This window comes from Colias croceus, chromosome 22 (assembly GCF_905220415.1).
Source record: "Colias croceus chromosome 22, ilColCroc2.1".
NCBI classification, from domain to species: Eukaryota; Metazoa; Arthropoda; class Insecta; order Lepidoptera; family Pieridae; genus Colias; species Colias croceus.
In genome coordinates this window covers 8,368,285-8,386,956 of record NC_059558.1, presented here as the reverse complement: position 1 = coordinate 8,386,956, position 18,672 = coordinate 8,368,285, and the positions used below count along the sequence as shown (strand labels likewise).

General features: G+C 39.8%; 1 protein-coding gene across 2 annotated transcripts; it reads right to left on the bottom strand.

The window, feature by feature from the left end:
* Nucleotides 1-756: 756 nt before the first annotated feature.
* Nucleotides 757-17,250, bottom strand: LOC123701729 (beta-1,3-galactosyltransferase 5-like). Of its 2 annotated transcripts, XM_045649239.1 has the most exons (6): nucleotides 17,004-17,250; nucleotides 15,107-15,281; nucleotides 3,188-3,356; nucleotides 2,541-2,757; nucleotides 2,088-2,210; nucleotides 757-1,802 (listed from the first exon to the last, which is right to left on the bottom strand). In XM_045649239.1, exons 1-6 carry the CDS (start codon nucleotides 17,035-17,037, stop codon nucleotides 1,495-1,497), a joined length of 1,026 nt encoding a protein of 341 aa, XP_045505195.1. In that variant the 5' UTR covers nucleotides 17,038-17,250; the 3' UTR covers nucleotides 757-1,494. The 2 variants fall into 2 exon arrangements, with proteins under 2 accessions (XP_045505195.1, XP_045505196.1); XM_045649240.1 differs by lacking the exon at nucleotides 17,004-17,250 and having other exon boundaries at nucleotides 3,188-3,363; nucleotides 15,107-15,233.
* Between the last annotated feature and the right edge of the window lie 1,422 nt (nucleotides 17,251-18,672).

Genomic DNA, 18,672 nt, shown 5'->3' with positions numbered 1-18,672 from the left:
AAAAATTCAACAAAGAATTAGCATAAATTAACAAGAATTTATAGTCAAGTGCGGCCCTGTTCCAATCAATGAATCAGAAATACAAAAGTAACGAACATTGAAATAAGACGACTCGCTCGTAAAACTTTATCAGTGCACCTGTGATTGATGTACTTGCATCATTTTCTTTTATATTTATTATTTACATATTTTTATAATTCTGGCAAGCAGGAATTCTCATTTCTCAATTCTCATTCTGTGGAATTCTCTTCCATCGTCGGTATTCCCGGACCATTATAATCTGCAGATCTTCAAGTCTAGAGTGAATAGGCTTCTTCTAGGCAGGCGTGCTCCTTCATAGATCACACCGCTTTACATCAGGCGGGATAGTGGTCAAACGCCTGCCTATCATGTATAAAAAAAAAGCAGATCACCATAAGTAGACTCTGTTAAAAATATCAAAATTTATTCAATAAGGATGCAATGAAAATCTTCCAGGCACTTTGCTAATAAATAAAACAACAAATAAAAAGTAATTATTTATTTATTTTTTTCATGTTTTCAGAGAGCAATATTTTGTATCATGTTTACCATTAAGAGCCGATTTTTCAATCCTTGGTTAAAATTTATCCGTCCAATAAAGAACACGAACATATTAAAATGTCACCTCTAAACTGTCAAATACGGACAATTACAATACATTTTTGAAATGGTGGTTTAATACGTTATTCGAAGAATAAGTTTTAAACAAGGATTGAAAAATCAGAATCAAAATACTCAATAATTTACAAAAATGCTTTTATAATCTAGATGTAACTGGTTAAAAGTCAGTCAAGATTACAAATAACTATTACATACAACTAAAACGTAAAATTAAATCTTGTATTGGTTATAATAATAACAAAATAACTTTTAATTTTATATCAAATTATAGCGCGTTCAAGCAAACAAACAGACAAACTCTTCAGCTTTATTATAGTAAATTATTCATAAAAATTGTAATACATTAATAATACTAATTTGGCACAACGTTATCACATTTTGTTTTGAACTTTGCATAAAGTATACTGTGAATAATCATTAAAATATGACTAATTGCTATTTGTCATCCATCCAACCCTAATTATAAATTTTATTTTTAAATTAATATTACATATTCAAACCATGCCTCTACAATTTATAAACAAAATTAATAACAAATTAAAATAAAAGCCATTCATAAAATTTACCAAAACAAAGTTTTAGAAAAATCTCTAAAAATCATGGGTTGTGAATTATTGTAATTATGAGAATAATTTCTGTCAAACGTGACCCCCATTTCAGAATCTCATTGAGGCTTATTTTTTTGTCATCGTTAAAATATCCATACATTTATAAATCAAATTAATACTACATTTTAAATAGAAACTAACAAACACAAACATAGTTTTATTATTCTCATAATTACGACCCATTTGTAACCAACATAACGCCCCCTTCAGAATCGAAGACTTTTTATCGTAGTTTTTTAATCTATCAATATAAAAGCCATTCACTAAAACTATCAAACGCACAAAAAGTTTCATTATTCTCATAATCCCGACCCATTTCTAATATACGCGACCCCCATTTCAGAATCTCTTGGGGGTTTAAACTGTGGGCCGATGCTAACCCCCAATACAAACAACTAATCGGTAACCACGGTTTATACGGACTTAAACTACGATCGTGGGTTAAATTTAAACCGGCGGTTTGGTTAGCGACTAGATACGTAAAATAAACATCCTCTAAGTTAATCATGGGCACTTTATATGCCGCTTCTAGGATTTGTTGTATGTATTTCACTGAAAAAAAAACATGGTATTTAGAATTATTAGATTCTCCAAAATAAAATTAGGTTTTACAGTAATGGAGGGTAATAATTCTATAAGCATTTTGTCCCAAACGACTCGATTTTTTTTTTGTAAAATTAAGGCAAATCAGGAACATATGACAAGAAATAGTCATGTTATGATATAAAATGAAAATTAAATAAAATTTTAATTTAAAATAATTATGAAATCGAATGTTTGAGAAGAGTATAATTAATCATAAGATATAAAAGTCCTTTTGCGGTAAATGAAACTTACCATTAATTAAATACCCCGTACCAGAGAGGTATTGTGGTACATGATCATTTCGTATCAGCCATTTTGGTACGAACCACTTGTTGTAAGGATCTCGATGGAGGTAGTTGTTTTCTTTCCTGTACCCTGGAAAATTTTTGTTTTCTACAAAATTTTGCTAGATATCAAAATCGGTTTAGTATTCAGAAACAATTTAAGAATTAAATATAAGTACAATACATCAATAAAAGTCGGCGAATGTCTAGATTGGAATATTAGAAATAAATGGCCAAGATATCGGAATAAACATTCATACGCAAAAAGTATTAACTTTGTGTAACACACTTGAGATTTTAGTTCTTATTAACACCAGCTCATATCTACAAAGTTGTCAAGAATTCAACAAAATTTTCAACAATTTAATAGAATAACTAAATAAAAATTAACCATAACTTCAACTACAATTCCTAGATTTACCTATCAGGGCTGCCTGGGACCCATTCACCACTTCCCTCATCCTCCAAGGGTTAACCAGTACATCATCATCAGTCTTCAACAGCCAGCTGGTTGAGGGACATTTCTCCAGGGTCCACTTCATTATCAGACCGGTCTTGAGGGTCAGGTTCTGGTAGTGGTCGTTGAACTGGTATATTATCATGTCACTGTGTAGCTTCGCCTCTATGTAATTGTCTACCTGTAAAGTTGCTGTTTTTCAATATTCTGTTTTACAGAAGTTTATGTTAATACAGATAAGAGTTTATGTTTAATTCTAGAATAATTTATTAATCGACAATGTTAAGAAATTTTATCAATAGGAATAATTTTACATTATTTTTAATCTTATCCTTTACAGAATCGAATAAATCGAATTTCAATAACTATTAGGATCAGGGCAAACGTGCCACCGATCAGCCCATTATAAAACCTCCATCCCTTTCGTGATAATTAGCTCAATTGATATTAAAGTCTGCCATAGAAGATCAAGTTTTATAGAAGAAGAAATCGAGCAAAAAAAAACATCTTATTTATTATTATTTGGCAGTGTTTTTCAATGTATTAATTACTAATTGAAAAACACTGCCATCTGAAAAAAACCTATATTATCTAATCTCAGTTTAACTCACCAGTAGATCTTCCTCCCGACCCCCATTAACCCCAAGCAAGAATAACGTTCTCAACCCCTTTCCCCATGTCGCGCGAATCGCGTCGCGTTGAGCGAAACGGAGCGGCGATGACGTCACTATTGCTAAGAGATTATCGCATGGTGGTGTAGATGGCTCTATTAGCAGTTGGCTGTAAACTACTGACGGTTATAGGGAAGTTTTGAACAAAATAAATAAATAAATAAATATTTCGGGACAATTTTCACACACGGCACGATCTGATCCCATTCTAAGCTTTCGCTTGTGTTATGGAAACCAGATGGCTGATAAACATACATATATAATTTTAAATGAATAGTTATATAGATAACTAGCGGTCCGCCCCGGCTTCGCCCGTGGTACATATTCACGTTTTCTCTACATAAGAACCATCCTCGTACTTCAAGGAATATAATAAAAAAAGAATTATCGAAATCGGTTCAGCCGTTCTCAAGTTATGCGCTTACCAACACATTTTGGGATTCATTTTTATATTATAGACTAGCTGGTGCGTTGTGCGCGGGCTGCAAGCAGCCCGCGAGCCCCTTTTGCCCCTGGATTGAAGCAATAGGGCAGTCATTACAAAATGTGTTAGAATTCCCAGCCCATTTGTAATTTTCTGCTAACAGCGATTCCAGAGTCAATCGGAAGTGCTTATAAATTCCCAATTCAAATATTTTCTATTCTGGAATGCTGTCAACCTTCGAGGGTGCGTTGTGCGCGGGCTGCATGCAGCCCGCGATACATCCCAGGGACAAAAATCTTCAGTCATTTGAAAATGCGTTAAAATTCGCCGTCAATTTGCTATTATCTGCAAACAGCGATTCCACAGTCAATCGGAAGTGCTTATAAATTTCAAATTCAAATATTTTCTATTCCGGGGGGCGGTTCACCTTCGAGGGTGCGTGGTGCGCGAGCTGCAAGCAGCTCGCGGCTCATCCCAGGGCAGAAATCTTCAGTCATTTGAAAATGCATTCGAATTTCCTTTCCATTTGTAACATCTGCTAACAGCGATTCTACAGTCAGTCGAAACTGCTTATAAATTACTCATTCAAATATTGGTAAAATTTTTGAAACGTCTTATCGATAGCGGGCAGTGACTTTTCATAATAAACTGTTCAAGAGTTAACCTAACACGCTCGTCGCTTCGCTCCTCGCTACCTATTTGAATATTTAGGCCGGCCGCTGCCGCAACTCGCTCGCTTCGCTCGCTTGGCTCGTGCGGTATGTAGTTCAAAAGTTAACCTAACACGCTCGTCGCTTCGCTCCTCGCTACCTATTTGAATATTTAGGCCGGCCGCTGACGCGACTCGCTCGCTTCGCTCGCTTGACTCGTGCGGTAAGTAGTTCAAAAGTTAACCTAACACGCTCGTCGCTTCGCTCCTCGCCACTATTTGAATATTTACGCCGGCCGCTGCCGTGACTCGCTCGCTTGGCTCGTGTGGTAGTTCAAAAGTTAACATTACACGCTCGTCGCTTCACTCCTCGCTACCTATTTGAATATTTAGGCCGGCCGCTGACGTGACTCGCTCGCTTCGCTCGCTTGGCTCGTGCGGCAAGTAGTTCAAAAGTTAACCTAACACGCTCGTCGCTTCGCTCCTCGCCACTATTTGAATATTTACGCCGGCCGCTGCCGTGACTCGCTCGCTTGGCTCGTGTGGTAGTTCAAAAGTTAACATTACACGCTCGTCGCTTCGCTCCTCGCTACCTATTTGAATATTTAGGCCGGCCGCTGACGTGACTCGCTCGCTTCGCTCGCTTGGCTCGTGCGGTAAGTAGTTCAAAAGTTAACCTAACACGCTCGTCGCTTCGCTCCTCGCCACTATTTGAATATTTACGCCGGCCGCTGCCGTGACTCGCTCGCTTCGCTCGCTTGGCTCGTGCGGTAGTTCAAAAGTTAATAAATATTTTCTACTCCGGGAGGCTGTCGACTTTCGAGGTTGCGCGGTGCGCGGGCAGCAAGCAGCCCGCGGCGCCGTCTTTTGCCGTTGCTATTCAATTACCCTTCCTACTATGGAAATTTCCATACAAAATTTTAGAGAAAAAAAAATTTCGCTTTTTACCAAAAAATTTTATATACCTGGAAGCGGACCAGGTTTTGAAGCATTTTTTACTTAGGCGACCCCGACCTACCTGCCACCAGTTCAGAGAGCCGTTGAATTTCGTGATGTATCGAAAATGGAAACCGGGGGTCGGAGAGAAATTCTAAGTATGAAGTTTTGTAAATCTGGCCGATTCAAGCACAGAAGTCAATTTTCAGACCGATCGTGAAGTAACCGGCGCCACCATCTTGCCTCGAAAAATCGGCCATTTTTGAAAAAAAAAATTGCGTCTAATTTAAAATTTCTCGATTGCCCTGGTAGCGCCCCATCTTCTTGATCATTTTTTAGTTCTACACCCCCCACCTATCTCGCGCCGTTTCGGAGAGCCGTCGAATTTCGCGTTGTATGAAACTCGGAAACCAGCGGTGGAAACTCAATTATGAGTATCCCACCTTAATGTGCGGCTCGATTAAAGCCCCTGTGCCAAGTTTCAGCGCGATCGGACCAGCCACGGCCATTTTAGAATTTGTATGGCGGCGGCCATTTTTTCCGCCATTTTGAATTTTTTTCACACTCTGTGGTAATTGCTCGAGGTCTACTACAAGTTTAGTTCGAGCACCCCAGATGTAGCTGCTACCGTTTGCGCGGGCCGTTGACCGTCTCCGCGGGCTGTGAGAAAGTTCAAGATTTCGGATTTTTCTGGATATCCTGGGAGCTGGGCGAGTACAAACGTGGTGAGAGTGTTTTTCGGCGTTGCGCCACCTCGGCTAAATTTACGTTTTTATGTTTGCGCCAAAAATGGAAAAATTCCAAAATCGAGCGTCCCACTACGGCTCCCTGGTAGCGTCCCAGGGTGGTGATCATTTTTAGTTCCGGGACCCCCCACCCAACTCGCACCGTTTCCGCGGGCCGTTGGAGTTTACGTTGTATGGAAGTTGGAAACGGGGGCCCGGAGCCACTCGAACGGGGCACCGATCGATTCGCCGGCTCGAACAGAGCACGTGTGCCAAATTTGAGACGTAAGGATTCATAAACGGCGATTTTGGCAAAGTACGGCGGCCATCTTGTTTTCGCGAAAATCCCCATTTTTCCACCACCCCTGGTAATCGCCACCAGTTCCGAGCATTTTTTGTTCAGACACCCCCCCTCCAGGTATCACCGTTTTTGCGCACCTCCAGGGGTCCACTCTCTTGTCCAGGGTGTTGGAGATGTCAATATTTTTCCGGTGGTCACTCGGCGCACCTCTACACGATCACGTCGAAATCCCCCCAACTTTCCGCGTAGTTTCCGAGAAACCCGATGTCAGTCAGTCAGTGGTAGTGTAGCTTTATATATTATAACTAGCTGGTGCGTTGTGCGCGGGCTGCAAGCAGCCCGCGAGCCCCTTTTGCCCCTGGGTTGAAGCAATAGGGCAGTCATTAGAAAATGTGTTAGAATTCCCAGTCCATTTGTAATTTTCTGCTAACAGCGATTCCACAGTCAGTCGGTAATGCTTATAAATTCCCCATTCAAGTATTTTCCACTCCGGGAGGCTGTCCACCTTCGAGGGAGCGTAGTGCGCGGGCTGCAAGCAGCCCGCGAAGCATCCCAGGACAGAAATCTTCAGTCATTTGAAAATGCATTAAAATTCCCCGTCAATTTGCTATTAACTGCAAACAGCGATTCCACAGTCAATCGGAAGTGCTTATAAATTTCAAATTCAAATATTTTCTATTCCGGGGGGCGGTTCACCTTCGAGGGTGCATGGTGCGCGAGCTGCAAGCAGCTCGCGGCTCATCCCAGGGCAGAAATCTTCAGTCATTTGAAAATGCATTCAAATTTCCTATCCATTTGTTACATCTGCTAACAGCGATTCTACAGTAAGTCGTTAATGCTTATAAATTCCCCATTCAAGTATTTTCCACTCCGGGAGGCTGTCCACCTTCGAGGGAGCGTAGTGCGCGGGCTGCAAGCAGCCCGCGAAGCATCCCAGGGCAGAAATCTTCAGTCATTTGAAAATGCATTCGAATTTCCTATCCATTTGTTACATCTCCTAACAGTGATTCTACAGTCAGTCGGTAATGCTTATAAATTCCCCATTCAAATATTTTCTATTCCGGGGGGCTGTCCACCTTCGAGGGTGCGTGGTGCGCGAGCTGCAAGCAGCTCGCGGCTCATCCCAGGGCAGAAATCTTCAGTCATTTGAAAATGCATTCGAATTTCCTGTCCATTTCTTACATCTGCTAACAGCGATTCTACAGTCAGTCGAAACTGCTTATAAATTACTTTTTCAAATATTGTTAAATTTTTGAAACGTCTTATCGATAGCGGGCAGTGACTTTTCATAATAAACTGTTCAAGAGTTAACCTAACACGCTCGTCGCTTCGCTCCTCGCTACCTATTTGAATATTTAGGCCGGCCGCTGCCGTGACTCGCTCGCTTCGCTCGCTTGGCTCGTGCGAAAGGTAGTTCAAAAGTTAACCTAACACGCTCTTCGCTTCGCTCCTCGCTACCTATTTGAATATTTAGGTCGGCCGCTGTCGTGACTCGCTCGCTTCGCTCGCATGGCTCGTTTGGTAGTTCAAAAGTTAACCTTTCACGCTCGTCGCTTCGCTCCTCGCTACCTAAACTGCTTATAAATTACTTATTCAAATATTGGTAAAATTTTTGAAACGTCTTATCGATAGCGGGCAGTGACTTTTCATAATAAACTGTTCAAGAGTTAACCTAACACGCTCGTCGCTTCGCTCCTCGCTACCTATATGAATATTTAGGCTGGCCGCTGCCGCAACTCGCTCGCTTCGCTCGCTTGGCTCGTGCGGTAGGTAGTTCATAAGTTAACCTAACACGCTCGTCGCTTCGCTCCTCGCTACCTATTTGAATATTTAGGCCGGCCGTTGACGCGACTCGCTCGCTTCGCTCGCTTGGCTCGTGCGGTAAGTAGTTCAAAAGTTAACCTAACACGCTCGTCGCTTCGCTCCTCGCTACCTATTTGAATATTTATGCTGGCCGCTGCCGTGACTCGCTCGCTTCGCTCGCTTGGCTCGTGCGGTAGGTAGTTCAAAAGTTAATAAATATTTTCTACTCCGGGAGGCTGTCAACCCTCGAAGTTGCGCGGTGCGCGGGCAGCAAGCAGCCCGCGGTGCCGTCTTTTGCCGATGCTATTCAATTACCCTTCCTACTATGGAAATTTCCATACAAAATTTTCGAAAAAAAAAATTCGCTTTTCAACAAAAAAATTTATATGCCTGGAAGCGGACCAAGTTTTGAAGTATTTTTTACTTCGGCAACCCCGACCTAAGTGCCACCAGTTTAGAGAGCCGTTGAATTTCGTGATGTATGGAAAATGGAAACCGGGGGTCGGAGAGATATTCTGAGTATGCAGTTTTGTAAATCTAGCCGATTAGAGCACAGAAGTCAATTTTCAGACCGATCGTGAAGTAACCGGCGCCACCATCTTGCTTTGAAAAATTGGCCATTTTTGAAAAAAAAATTGCGTCCAATTTGAAATTTCTCGATTGCCCTGGGAGCACCCCATCTTCCTGATCATTTTTTAGTTCTACACCCCCCGGCTATCTGGCGCCGTTTCGGAGAGCCGTCGAATTTTGCGTTGTATGAAACTCAGAAACCAGCCATGGAAACTCGATTATGAGTATGCCAACTTAATGTGCGGCTTGATTAAAGCCCTTGTGCCAAGTTTCAGCGCGATCGGACCAGCGATGGCCGTTTTAGCATTTGTATGGCGGCGGCCATTTTTTCCGCCATTTTGAATTTTTTTCACACTCTGTGGTAATTGCTCGAGGTCTACTACAAGTTTAGTTTGAGCACCCCAGATGTAGCTGCTACCGTTTGCGCGGGCCGTTGACCGTCTTCGAGAGATGAGGGAAAGTTTAAGATTTCGGATTTTTCTGGATATCCTGGGAGCTGGGCGAGTACGAATGCATCATTGGTGTATTTCTCCATTGCACCACCTCGTCTAAATTTACGTTTTTATGTTTGCGCCAAAAATGGAAAAATTCCAAAATCGAGCGTCCCACTGTAGCTCCCTGGTAGCGTCCCAGGGTGGTGATCATTTTTAGTTCCGGGACCCCCCACCCAACTCGGACCGTTTCCGCGGGCCGTTGGATTTCGCGTTGTATGAAAGTTGGAAACTGGGGCCCGGAGCCACTCGAACGGGGCACCGATCGATTCGCCGGCTCGAACAGAGCACGTGTGCCAAATTTGAGACGTAAGGATTCATAAACGGCGATTTTGGCAAAGTACGGCGGCCATCTTGTTTTCGCGAAAATCCCCATTTTTCCACCTCCCCTGGTAATCGCCACCAGTTCCGAGCATTTTTTGTTCAGACACCCCCCCTCCAGGTGCCACCGTTTCTGCGCACCTCCAGGGGTCCACTCTCTTGTCCAGGGTGTTGGAGATGTCAATATTTTTCCGGTGGTCACTCGGCGCACCTCTACACGGTCACGTCGAAATCCCCCCAACTTTCCGCGTAGTTTCCGAGAAACCCGATGTCAGTCAGTCAGTGAGTGGTAGTGTAGCTTTATATATTATAACTAGCTGGTGCGTTGTGCGCGGGCTGCAAGCAGCCCGCGAGCTACTTTTGCCCCAGGGTTGAAGCAATAGGGCAGTCATTTGAAAATGCATCTAAATTCCCCGTCAATTTATTATTATCTGCTAACAGCGATTCCACAGTCAGTCGGTAATGCTTATAAATTCCCCATTCAAGTATTTTCCACTCCAGGAGGCTGACCACCTTCGAGGGAGCGTAGTGCGCGGGCTGCAAGCAGCCCGCGAAGCATCCCAGGGCAGAAATCTTCAGTCATTTGAAAATGCATTCGAATTTCCTATCCATTTGTTACATCTCCTAACAGCGATTCTACAGTCAGTCGGTAATGCTTATAAATTCCCCATTCAAATATTTTCTATTCCGGGGGGCGGTTCACCTTCGAGGGTGCGTGGTACGCGAGCTGCAAGCAGCTCGCGGCTCATCCCAGGGCAGAAATCTTCAGTCATTTGAAAATGCATTCGAATTTCCTTTCCATTTGTAACATCTGCTAACAGCGATTCTACAGTCAGTCGAAACTGCTTATAAATTACTTATTCAAATATTGTTAAATTTTTGAAACGTCTTATCGATAGTGGGCAGTGACTTTTCATAATAAACTGTTCAAGAGTTAACCTAACACGCTCGTCGCTTCGCTCCTCGCTACCTATTTGAATATTTAGGCCGGCCGCTGCCGCGACTCGCTCGCTTCGCTCGCTTGGCTCGTGCGGTAGGTAGTTCAAAAGTTAACCTAACACGCTCGTCGCTTCGCTCCTCGCTACCTAAACTGCTTAAAAATTACTTATTCAAATATTGTTAAATTTTTGAAACGTCTTATCGATAGCGGGCAGTGACTTTTCATAATAAACTGTTCAAGAGTTAACCTAACACGCTCGTCGCTTCGCTCCTCGCTACCTATTTGAATATTTAGGCCGGCCGCTGCCGCGACTCGCTCGCTTCGCTCGCTTGGCTCGTGCGGTAGGTAGTTCATAAGTTAACCTAACACGCTCGTCGCTTCGCTCCTCGCTACCTATTTGAATATTTAGGCCGGCCGCTGTCGTGACTCGCTCGCTTCGCTCGCATGGCTCGTGTGGTAGTTCAAAGGTCAACCTTACACGCTCGTCGCTTCGCTCCTCGCTACCTAAACTGCTTATAAATTACTTATTCAAATATTGGTAAAATTTTTGAAACGTTTTATCGATAGCGGGCAGTGACTTTTCATAATAAACTGTTCAAGAGTTAACCTAACACGCTCGTCGCTTCGCTCCTCGCTACCTATTTGAATATTTAGGCCGGCCGCTGCCGCAACTCGCTCGCTTCGCTCGCTTGGCTTGTGCGGTAGGTAGTTCATAAGTTAACCTGACACGCTCGTCGCTTCGCTCCTCGCTACCTATTTGAATATCTAGGCCGGCCGTTGACGCGACTCGCTCGCTTCGCTCGCTTGGCTCGTGCAGTAAGTAGTTCAAAAGTTAACCTAACACGCTCGTCGCTTCGCTCCTCGCTACCTATTTGAATATTTACGCTGGCCGCTGCCGTGACTCGCTCGCTTCGCTCGCTTGGCTCGTGCGGTAGTTCAAAAGTTAATAAATATTTTTACTCCGGGAGGCTGTCGACCTTCGAGGTTGCGCGGTGCGCGGGCAGCAAGCAGCCCGCGGTGCCGTCTTTTTCCGTTACTATTCCTATTACCCTTCCTACTATGGAAATTTCCATACAAAATTTTCGAAAAAAAAAATTTCGCTTTTTAACAAAAATTTTTATATATCTGGAAGCGGACCAGGTTTTGAAGTATTTTTTACTTCGGCGACCCCGACCTACCTGTCACCGGTTCAGAGAGCCGTTGAATTTCGTGATGTATGGAAAATGGAAAACGGGGGTCGGAGAGAAATTCTGAGTATGCAGTTTTGTAAATCTGGCCAATTAAAGCACAGAAGTCAATTTTCAGACCGATCGTAAAGTAACCGGCGCCACCACCTTGCTTTGAAAAATTGGCCATTTTTGAAAAAAAAATTGCGTCCAATTTGAAATTTCTCCATTGCCCTGGTAGCACCCCATCTTCCTGATCATTTTTTAGTTCTACACCCCCCACCTATCTCGCGCCGTTTCAGAGAGCCGTCGAATTTTGCGTTGTATGAAACTCGGAAACCAGCGATGGAAACTCGATTATGAGTATGCCAACTTAATATGCGACTTGATTAAAGCCCCTGTGCCAAGTTTCAGCGCGATCGGACCAGCGATGGCCGTTTTAGAATTTGTATGGCGGCGGCCATTTTTTCCGCCATTTTGAATTTTTTTCACTATCTGTGGTAATTGCTCGAGGTCTACTACAAGTTTAGTTCGAGCACCCCAGATGTATCTGCTACCGTTTGCGCGGGCCGTTGACCGTCTTCGAGAGATGAGGGAAAGTTTAAGATTTCGGATTTTTCTGGATATCCTGGGAGCTGGGCGAGTACGAATGCGTCATTGGTGTATTTCTCCATTGCACCACCTCGTCTAAATTTAAATTTTTATGTTTGCGCCAAAAATGGAAAAATTCCAAAATCGAGCGTCCCACTATGGCTCCCTGGTAGCGTCCCAGGGTGGTGATCATTTTTAGTTCCGGGACCCCCAACCCAACTCACACCGTTTCCGCGGGCCGTTGGATTTTACGTTGTATGGAAGTTGGAAACGGGGGCCCGGAGCCACTCGAACGGGGCACCGATCGATTCGCCGGCTCGAACAGAGCACGTGTGCCAAATTTGAGACGTAAGGATTCATAAACGGCGATTTTGGCAAAGTACGGTGGCCATCTTGTTTTCGCGAAAATCCCCATTTTTCCACCTCCCCTGGTAATTGCCACCAGTTCCGAGCATTTTTTGTTGAGACACCCCCCCTCCAGGTATCACCGTTTTTGCGCACCTCCAGGGGTCCACCCTCTTGTCCAGGGTGTTGGAGATGTCAATATTTTTCCGGTGGTCACTCGCCGCACCTCTATACGATCACGTCGAAATCCCCCCAACTTTCCGCGTAGTTTCCGAGAAACGAAATGTCAGTGAGTGGTAGTGTAGCTTTATATATTATAATAATTAAAACCCAGACACAGAACAAACATCTATGTTCATCACACAAATATTTGCCCCGGGTGGGGATCGAACCCACGACCTTTGGCTTGGAAGGCAGGGCCACTACCAACCAAGCCAACTAGCCAGTCAAATAATATACGTGTATACATAATGATAATACTTTAAAAAAATAAAAGCTTAATTTTATGATTTAGACGTTCTAGGATGTACAAACTGAACAGATTTGAAAAATTCTTTAATAGAAAATGTCGAAACAGGCTTTAACCTGAGTAGAGTTGGGACGAGCGGCTATTTATACTAATTGTAATTGTATAATAATTAGTGCCATGCGTTTTCACACCCTATTTCACGTAACTAAATGTTTGATTTAAAAAAACGTGTTTGTCTCATCTATTTTGCAGTGTAATTTCATCCAAATCAGTTCTCCAGTTTGGTCACGAAAAATAGAGACATTCTCAATAATGTTTTATATGTCAAAATAATAATTTAACCTAATTCATAGGTTACACCACAGTTGACAGATATATACTACGTACATACAGTTAGGAAACTAAGCCCCTGCGATGAAATTATGACGTATAGCTATAGGGCTGTTACCTTTTTAATATTTAACCGACTTCAAAAATGGAGGAGGTTATCAATTCGGCCTGTATATTTCTGTTTGCTTTTTTTCACAGTTGACTTTGTGGTAATTTTGAGATTAAAACCCGTTAAAATTAAAAAATGGTGTAGCCTAAATATGAATTTACAAGAAGAAACAATCTCAATAAAATATATACCTTGTAAAAGTAAATAGGTACGTTTTTTTCAGTGCTATATTTCGAAATCTTGTCTTTTTTGGACGCCGAAGGCTATTTTAATGTAGGTACCTACCTAAATTATTTATAATGCTTGATATTTGTATGATACATATAAGTATTCAATAATTATTTTAAACCAGAATTAACAATACTTGTATGTAGGTATACCTACTAAATTATTTTTAAAACGATAAATTAAATTAAATTAAAAAACACAAAATATGCAAAAATAAATTAAAATTATTATTATACGAACATAGAACCTCCTTTTATATAACCTTTTTGTTTTAGGATGAAAAAGAAAATAGTTTGACAGGCTTAGTGCTTGACAAAGTGGTAAAGTCACTATCGATAAAAATACAATAATTATTATAATATCTATCTTTTTCTTCCCTAATATTTACGTAATTATGCACATAAATTTAAACAAGATTTTTTAAGGTTTCCATTTTTTAGATTTTCGTGCTCTTCTAGATTGCGTAAAAAATAGATGCGGTCTTTAAACAGACTGGACTCCTAATAGGTACTATTTGTAGCTATCATTTTGGTAGAAAATATGTCAACATAATTTAAAACTCATACTGCCATATCTATAGAAATTAAAAAAATAGTCTCTTTTTAACTTGTAGTCAGATACGATACAGATATATATTTATTGAAAGGGCTACAAACTGAAACAATCGATATTTATTTAATGTGAAATGACATCACTTTAAACTTTTTTCCATACTATATTCAAAATCTGTGGATGTGTCACCCGCTACTATCGATCCCCCTCAATACCCTCGAAAACACGCTTTATGGGGGGGGAGCCATTTCGAACATTTTGTATGAAGTTTCCTTACTGTATGTATCTGTATATTGTGGTTACACGCTCAGTCTGTCCATCAGTTTCATCCGGCTTAGACTGATGCCAGAATGACGGATGAAAAACACGGTAGGTATATTTTGAACCATCAGTCCGTCAGTCAACCGGTTAGACGATAATTCTCCCGTCATTCTGAGCAGACTGATAGACTGAACTGACGCCAGACTGAGCGAGTAATCTATGTCTAAGAATTTAACAATAAAAATGTGGAAAGTAGAGTTCTAGTAGATTAAAGTACAGACTTTACATAATTTTTAAATTGTAATTTCAAACAAAAAGTAAAGTAAGTATATTTTCAAATTTAAAACATGTTTATCTAACTATATGCCAGTTTCTGAATTGAGAATAATTGATTTGATGAAGGTTTGAGAAATATTTATTTATGTAGGTATATTTATTTATGTACTTGGTTTATATTATTTTGTGCAATAAACCAAGTACTTACATAAAATAACAATTTACAATAAACAAAAACACAAAGAGCGGCCTTATCACTATGCAGTGATTTCTGCCAGGCAACCACGAAATATTATGTCAAATACTCAAATCAGAAACCGGCCGTAAGTCTTATTTCTTATTTCTACGAGCAATTATTGACCGTTCACCTACATATTATCCACATACTCCTTCAGATTCCTGTTCCTTTGCAGATGATCCAAGTCCTGCAGTACCACCGCTGGCAGCAGACCCTGCGCTACCACATCCACGGTAAACCAGCACCACAGCAGTGGTATGAATACCACGAGCGCTAGGGAGAGACGCATTATGGTGCTGCGGCGTGGTACTGGAAGAAATTTTATTTGGTTTTTGGGTTGATGTGTTGGAATTTATTTGTCTACTAGCGGTCTGCCCCGGCTTCGCCCGTGGTACATATTTACGTTTTCTCTACATAAGAACCATCCTCGTACTTCAAGGAATATAATAAAAAAAGAATTATCGAAATCGGTTCAGCCGTTCTCGAGTTATGCGCTTACCAACACATTTTGCGATTCATTTTTATACTTATATAAGAAGATTTATTTGTCTGACATTTAACAACATAATGTTTACCTAATTAGCCGTTTAGGTATAATGTGGAAAGTTTATCTGGATATACTTTTAATACATAATATTACATAGTGCATGTTGCAATAAAGTGTTTTATTACTTAACTAAGTAAGTACACAATATTCTTGGAAAACAAAACTTCCAACTCAGCAGAGCTCGAGAATGCAGCTAGTAAATAAAAAGTGAAAACTATCAATAAATCGTTAATCACTGAACCTCAACATAATCCTAGTAATAAAAATTACGAATTGTTATGCTCATTAACCTATTTTCTAATTATAAGTTTTATCGCACAGGAACTACTAGATATTTTACGTTATTTAACATCGGATGTCGGATTCGTGTAGGATAGTTAGGTATAGTCTTTATCACATTCTATAGTTAGGTATGTCGTAGAATGTAGATACATATTTTACCTACACTTATGCTAGGTAACTTTTAGGTTTAGGCTCCGTCATAGCATTTTTATTATTTAGAATGTAAATTTAGAATACGTTGTCAATTTAAAAACACCACTTTTTACCTACTAGATTTATAAATTGGTAGAATACGAGGAAAAAAAAGCGCAGTCCTAGATCGAATTCTCAGTAAAATTAAAAAAATACCGCTCTATTACACAGAAATCTCATTTACTACGCCCAGTACATTGTTTAAAAAAATACATTCAATACACATGCCCTCTTCGGTCTTCCCTTTAAATGGACAAGGGAATTAACCTTATATATCTATTTAAATAGCCTATACCTTCATTGTATACGTAAAACCATGTTCCGATAAGCGATATTGATATCTTATCGACTATCAGTATCGATAAGTATTTATCATATTTTATAAAATCGTATAACCACAATATAGGCTATAAGTACCTCGTATAGCTTATTTCTAACCGCAATTGAAGATGCAATGGATGCATTTGTATGTGTATAAGGTTTGATATAGATAGGTAAATGTTTTATTTCATGCCAAATACCTACTTGTAGATATGAATAAAACAATATTAAGTATAGGTACCAACTAAGTATCTCGAGGGACCGTGTATCTTTGTAAATTTGATCGATAAATTTTGTTGTTTTTATTAACACAACGAACATAGTAAATATAATAACGCTTTTGTATTTATAATTTTTTTTTTAGTTACATCTTTGTATTTTAAACATACCTACCTACCTAGTAACTACACAATAATATGAATTATTAAATAACTACATACTTATATAGCGATAGTAGTTACCTTACTTAATTGTTTTTTCTATGTTTCATAATAGGTAACCGACGAAAATAATAATTGTGAATTGAAACTGTTATAAATAAGTTCACTACATTGTAATAGGTAGGTTCTTTATTTTTCTTAATGAAAGGGCAAAGTTTGTATCATAGAGGAAGGATGTCTAACTGAGAGTTTGTATCAAACAGGAACTCCAGGAAAAGATAACTGATAAGTAGGTACATAATGACTTACCAAACAACATAACATAATTTTTGTATCTCCTCATATTAACACAATTTCATCACATTGCACTAAACACATTATTTATACACTCATATTAAAATTAATTACAAAATAATAAAAATAACAATCTTTTTTTTTTCTATATCCGGGCGGGCGTTCCCGCCAAAGCGTGGGACAGATAATAAATTATCGATCGTTTGGAAATGGACTCATAGAGTGGACTTCGTTTATTTGGAAATTTATCAGTACTCCTACGTTATCTTTGACGCGCTATGTGCGTTTAAAGAATCTCGTAATCGACATGACAATGAGTAAATAATGATCGCATTTTATAAGGCTGACCAAGGTCTAATCCAGATCTACGGAAATTATAGCTAAATTGACACATGTAGAGTCAAAATTCGATCGCTTTTATTTTTCTGTCATTTATTTATAGGCCGTTTTCATGAGAGTCCTATTAGACCTTTTTGCTGAGCTAGTCATAATACCATGAAATACCATGATACCACGTGATACGTTCATTGCCAAATATGGACTTACTGGCTGAACCGATTTTAGTAAAAATGTTCTACTAATTTACCTATGTACTGTGAGGATGTGAGTAATTTTAAGTGTTAAGTATACGGAACTTGTGCAAAAATAAAATACAGCCTTATCACTTATATATTTATTTACATTATGAATTAAGTAACATTACATTAAATAATAAGATGGTAAGTACAATCACTTTTGGGAAAGTTAGGAAGTCGAGGACAGACTCACGAACAATCGATAAATTAAGTAATATCGATAAAATAATTACTTAGGTATATAAGAATTGGATAAAGAACTATGAATTGAAAATCTCCATAGCTACATACATTAAAAAATAAGTAAAATCTTTGGTAACGCCACAGCGTAACATAGATACAATAAATAAGAAAGCCTTAAGACTATTTGAATCTATATTACTTTATCATGTATGAAAAAGGTAATATTTATTTATCATCAGAAGGTTGCTTCACCCAGAAGCCCCAGGGCGCGAAACCATCGTGTTTTGTTGGACCTCTGTACACCTTGATTTGAACACGTGGTACTTCTTCTGAAAATAAAAAATTAATAATAATTAATAAAATAAATTAGACGATTAACTATGTCGGGAGGACTTTAGAAATTAGTTTATTATATTTTATTACTGCATGGTATATAAAGTTGCTTCCCGCTGTCTGTCTATCTAATGTGTGTTTGTCTTTCTTTCGCGTCTCAACGGAGGTATTTATGTTTAGAGCTGACCGCAGTGCTACTTTTTGCAGTTAAACAACTCATTCCCATGATGATGCGCTTTGAATCACTATAAATTCCAATAGATGGCGTTATATTAAAAAAATGATGTATGACAACAGCAGCTGCTAATTTTCTTTGAAGACGCGAGCGAAGCTGCGGCCTACGACTAGTATGTATATGAAAGAAAATCGTGTTACGGACTTAAATGATTTTTCTTAAATATTAAAAAAAAAAACTACTACAAATATACTTCTTACCTCTGCTGTTATAATCGCGGTCAACATCGTCTTCATCTTCAAATTCCTGCGGCCGAGATGCCGCCAACGCGAGCAAAGACAATAGAAGGAATGTCGTGAGATATTGTCTCTGGAAATAAATAAATGCACATAATATTATAAAAATTGTTCCTCCATTA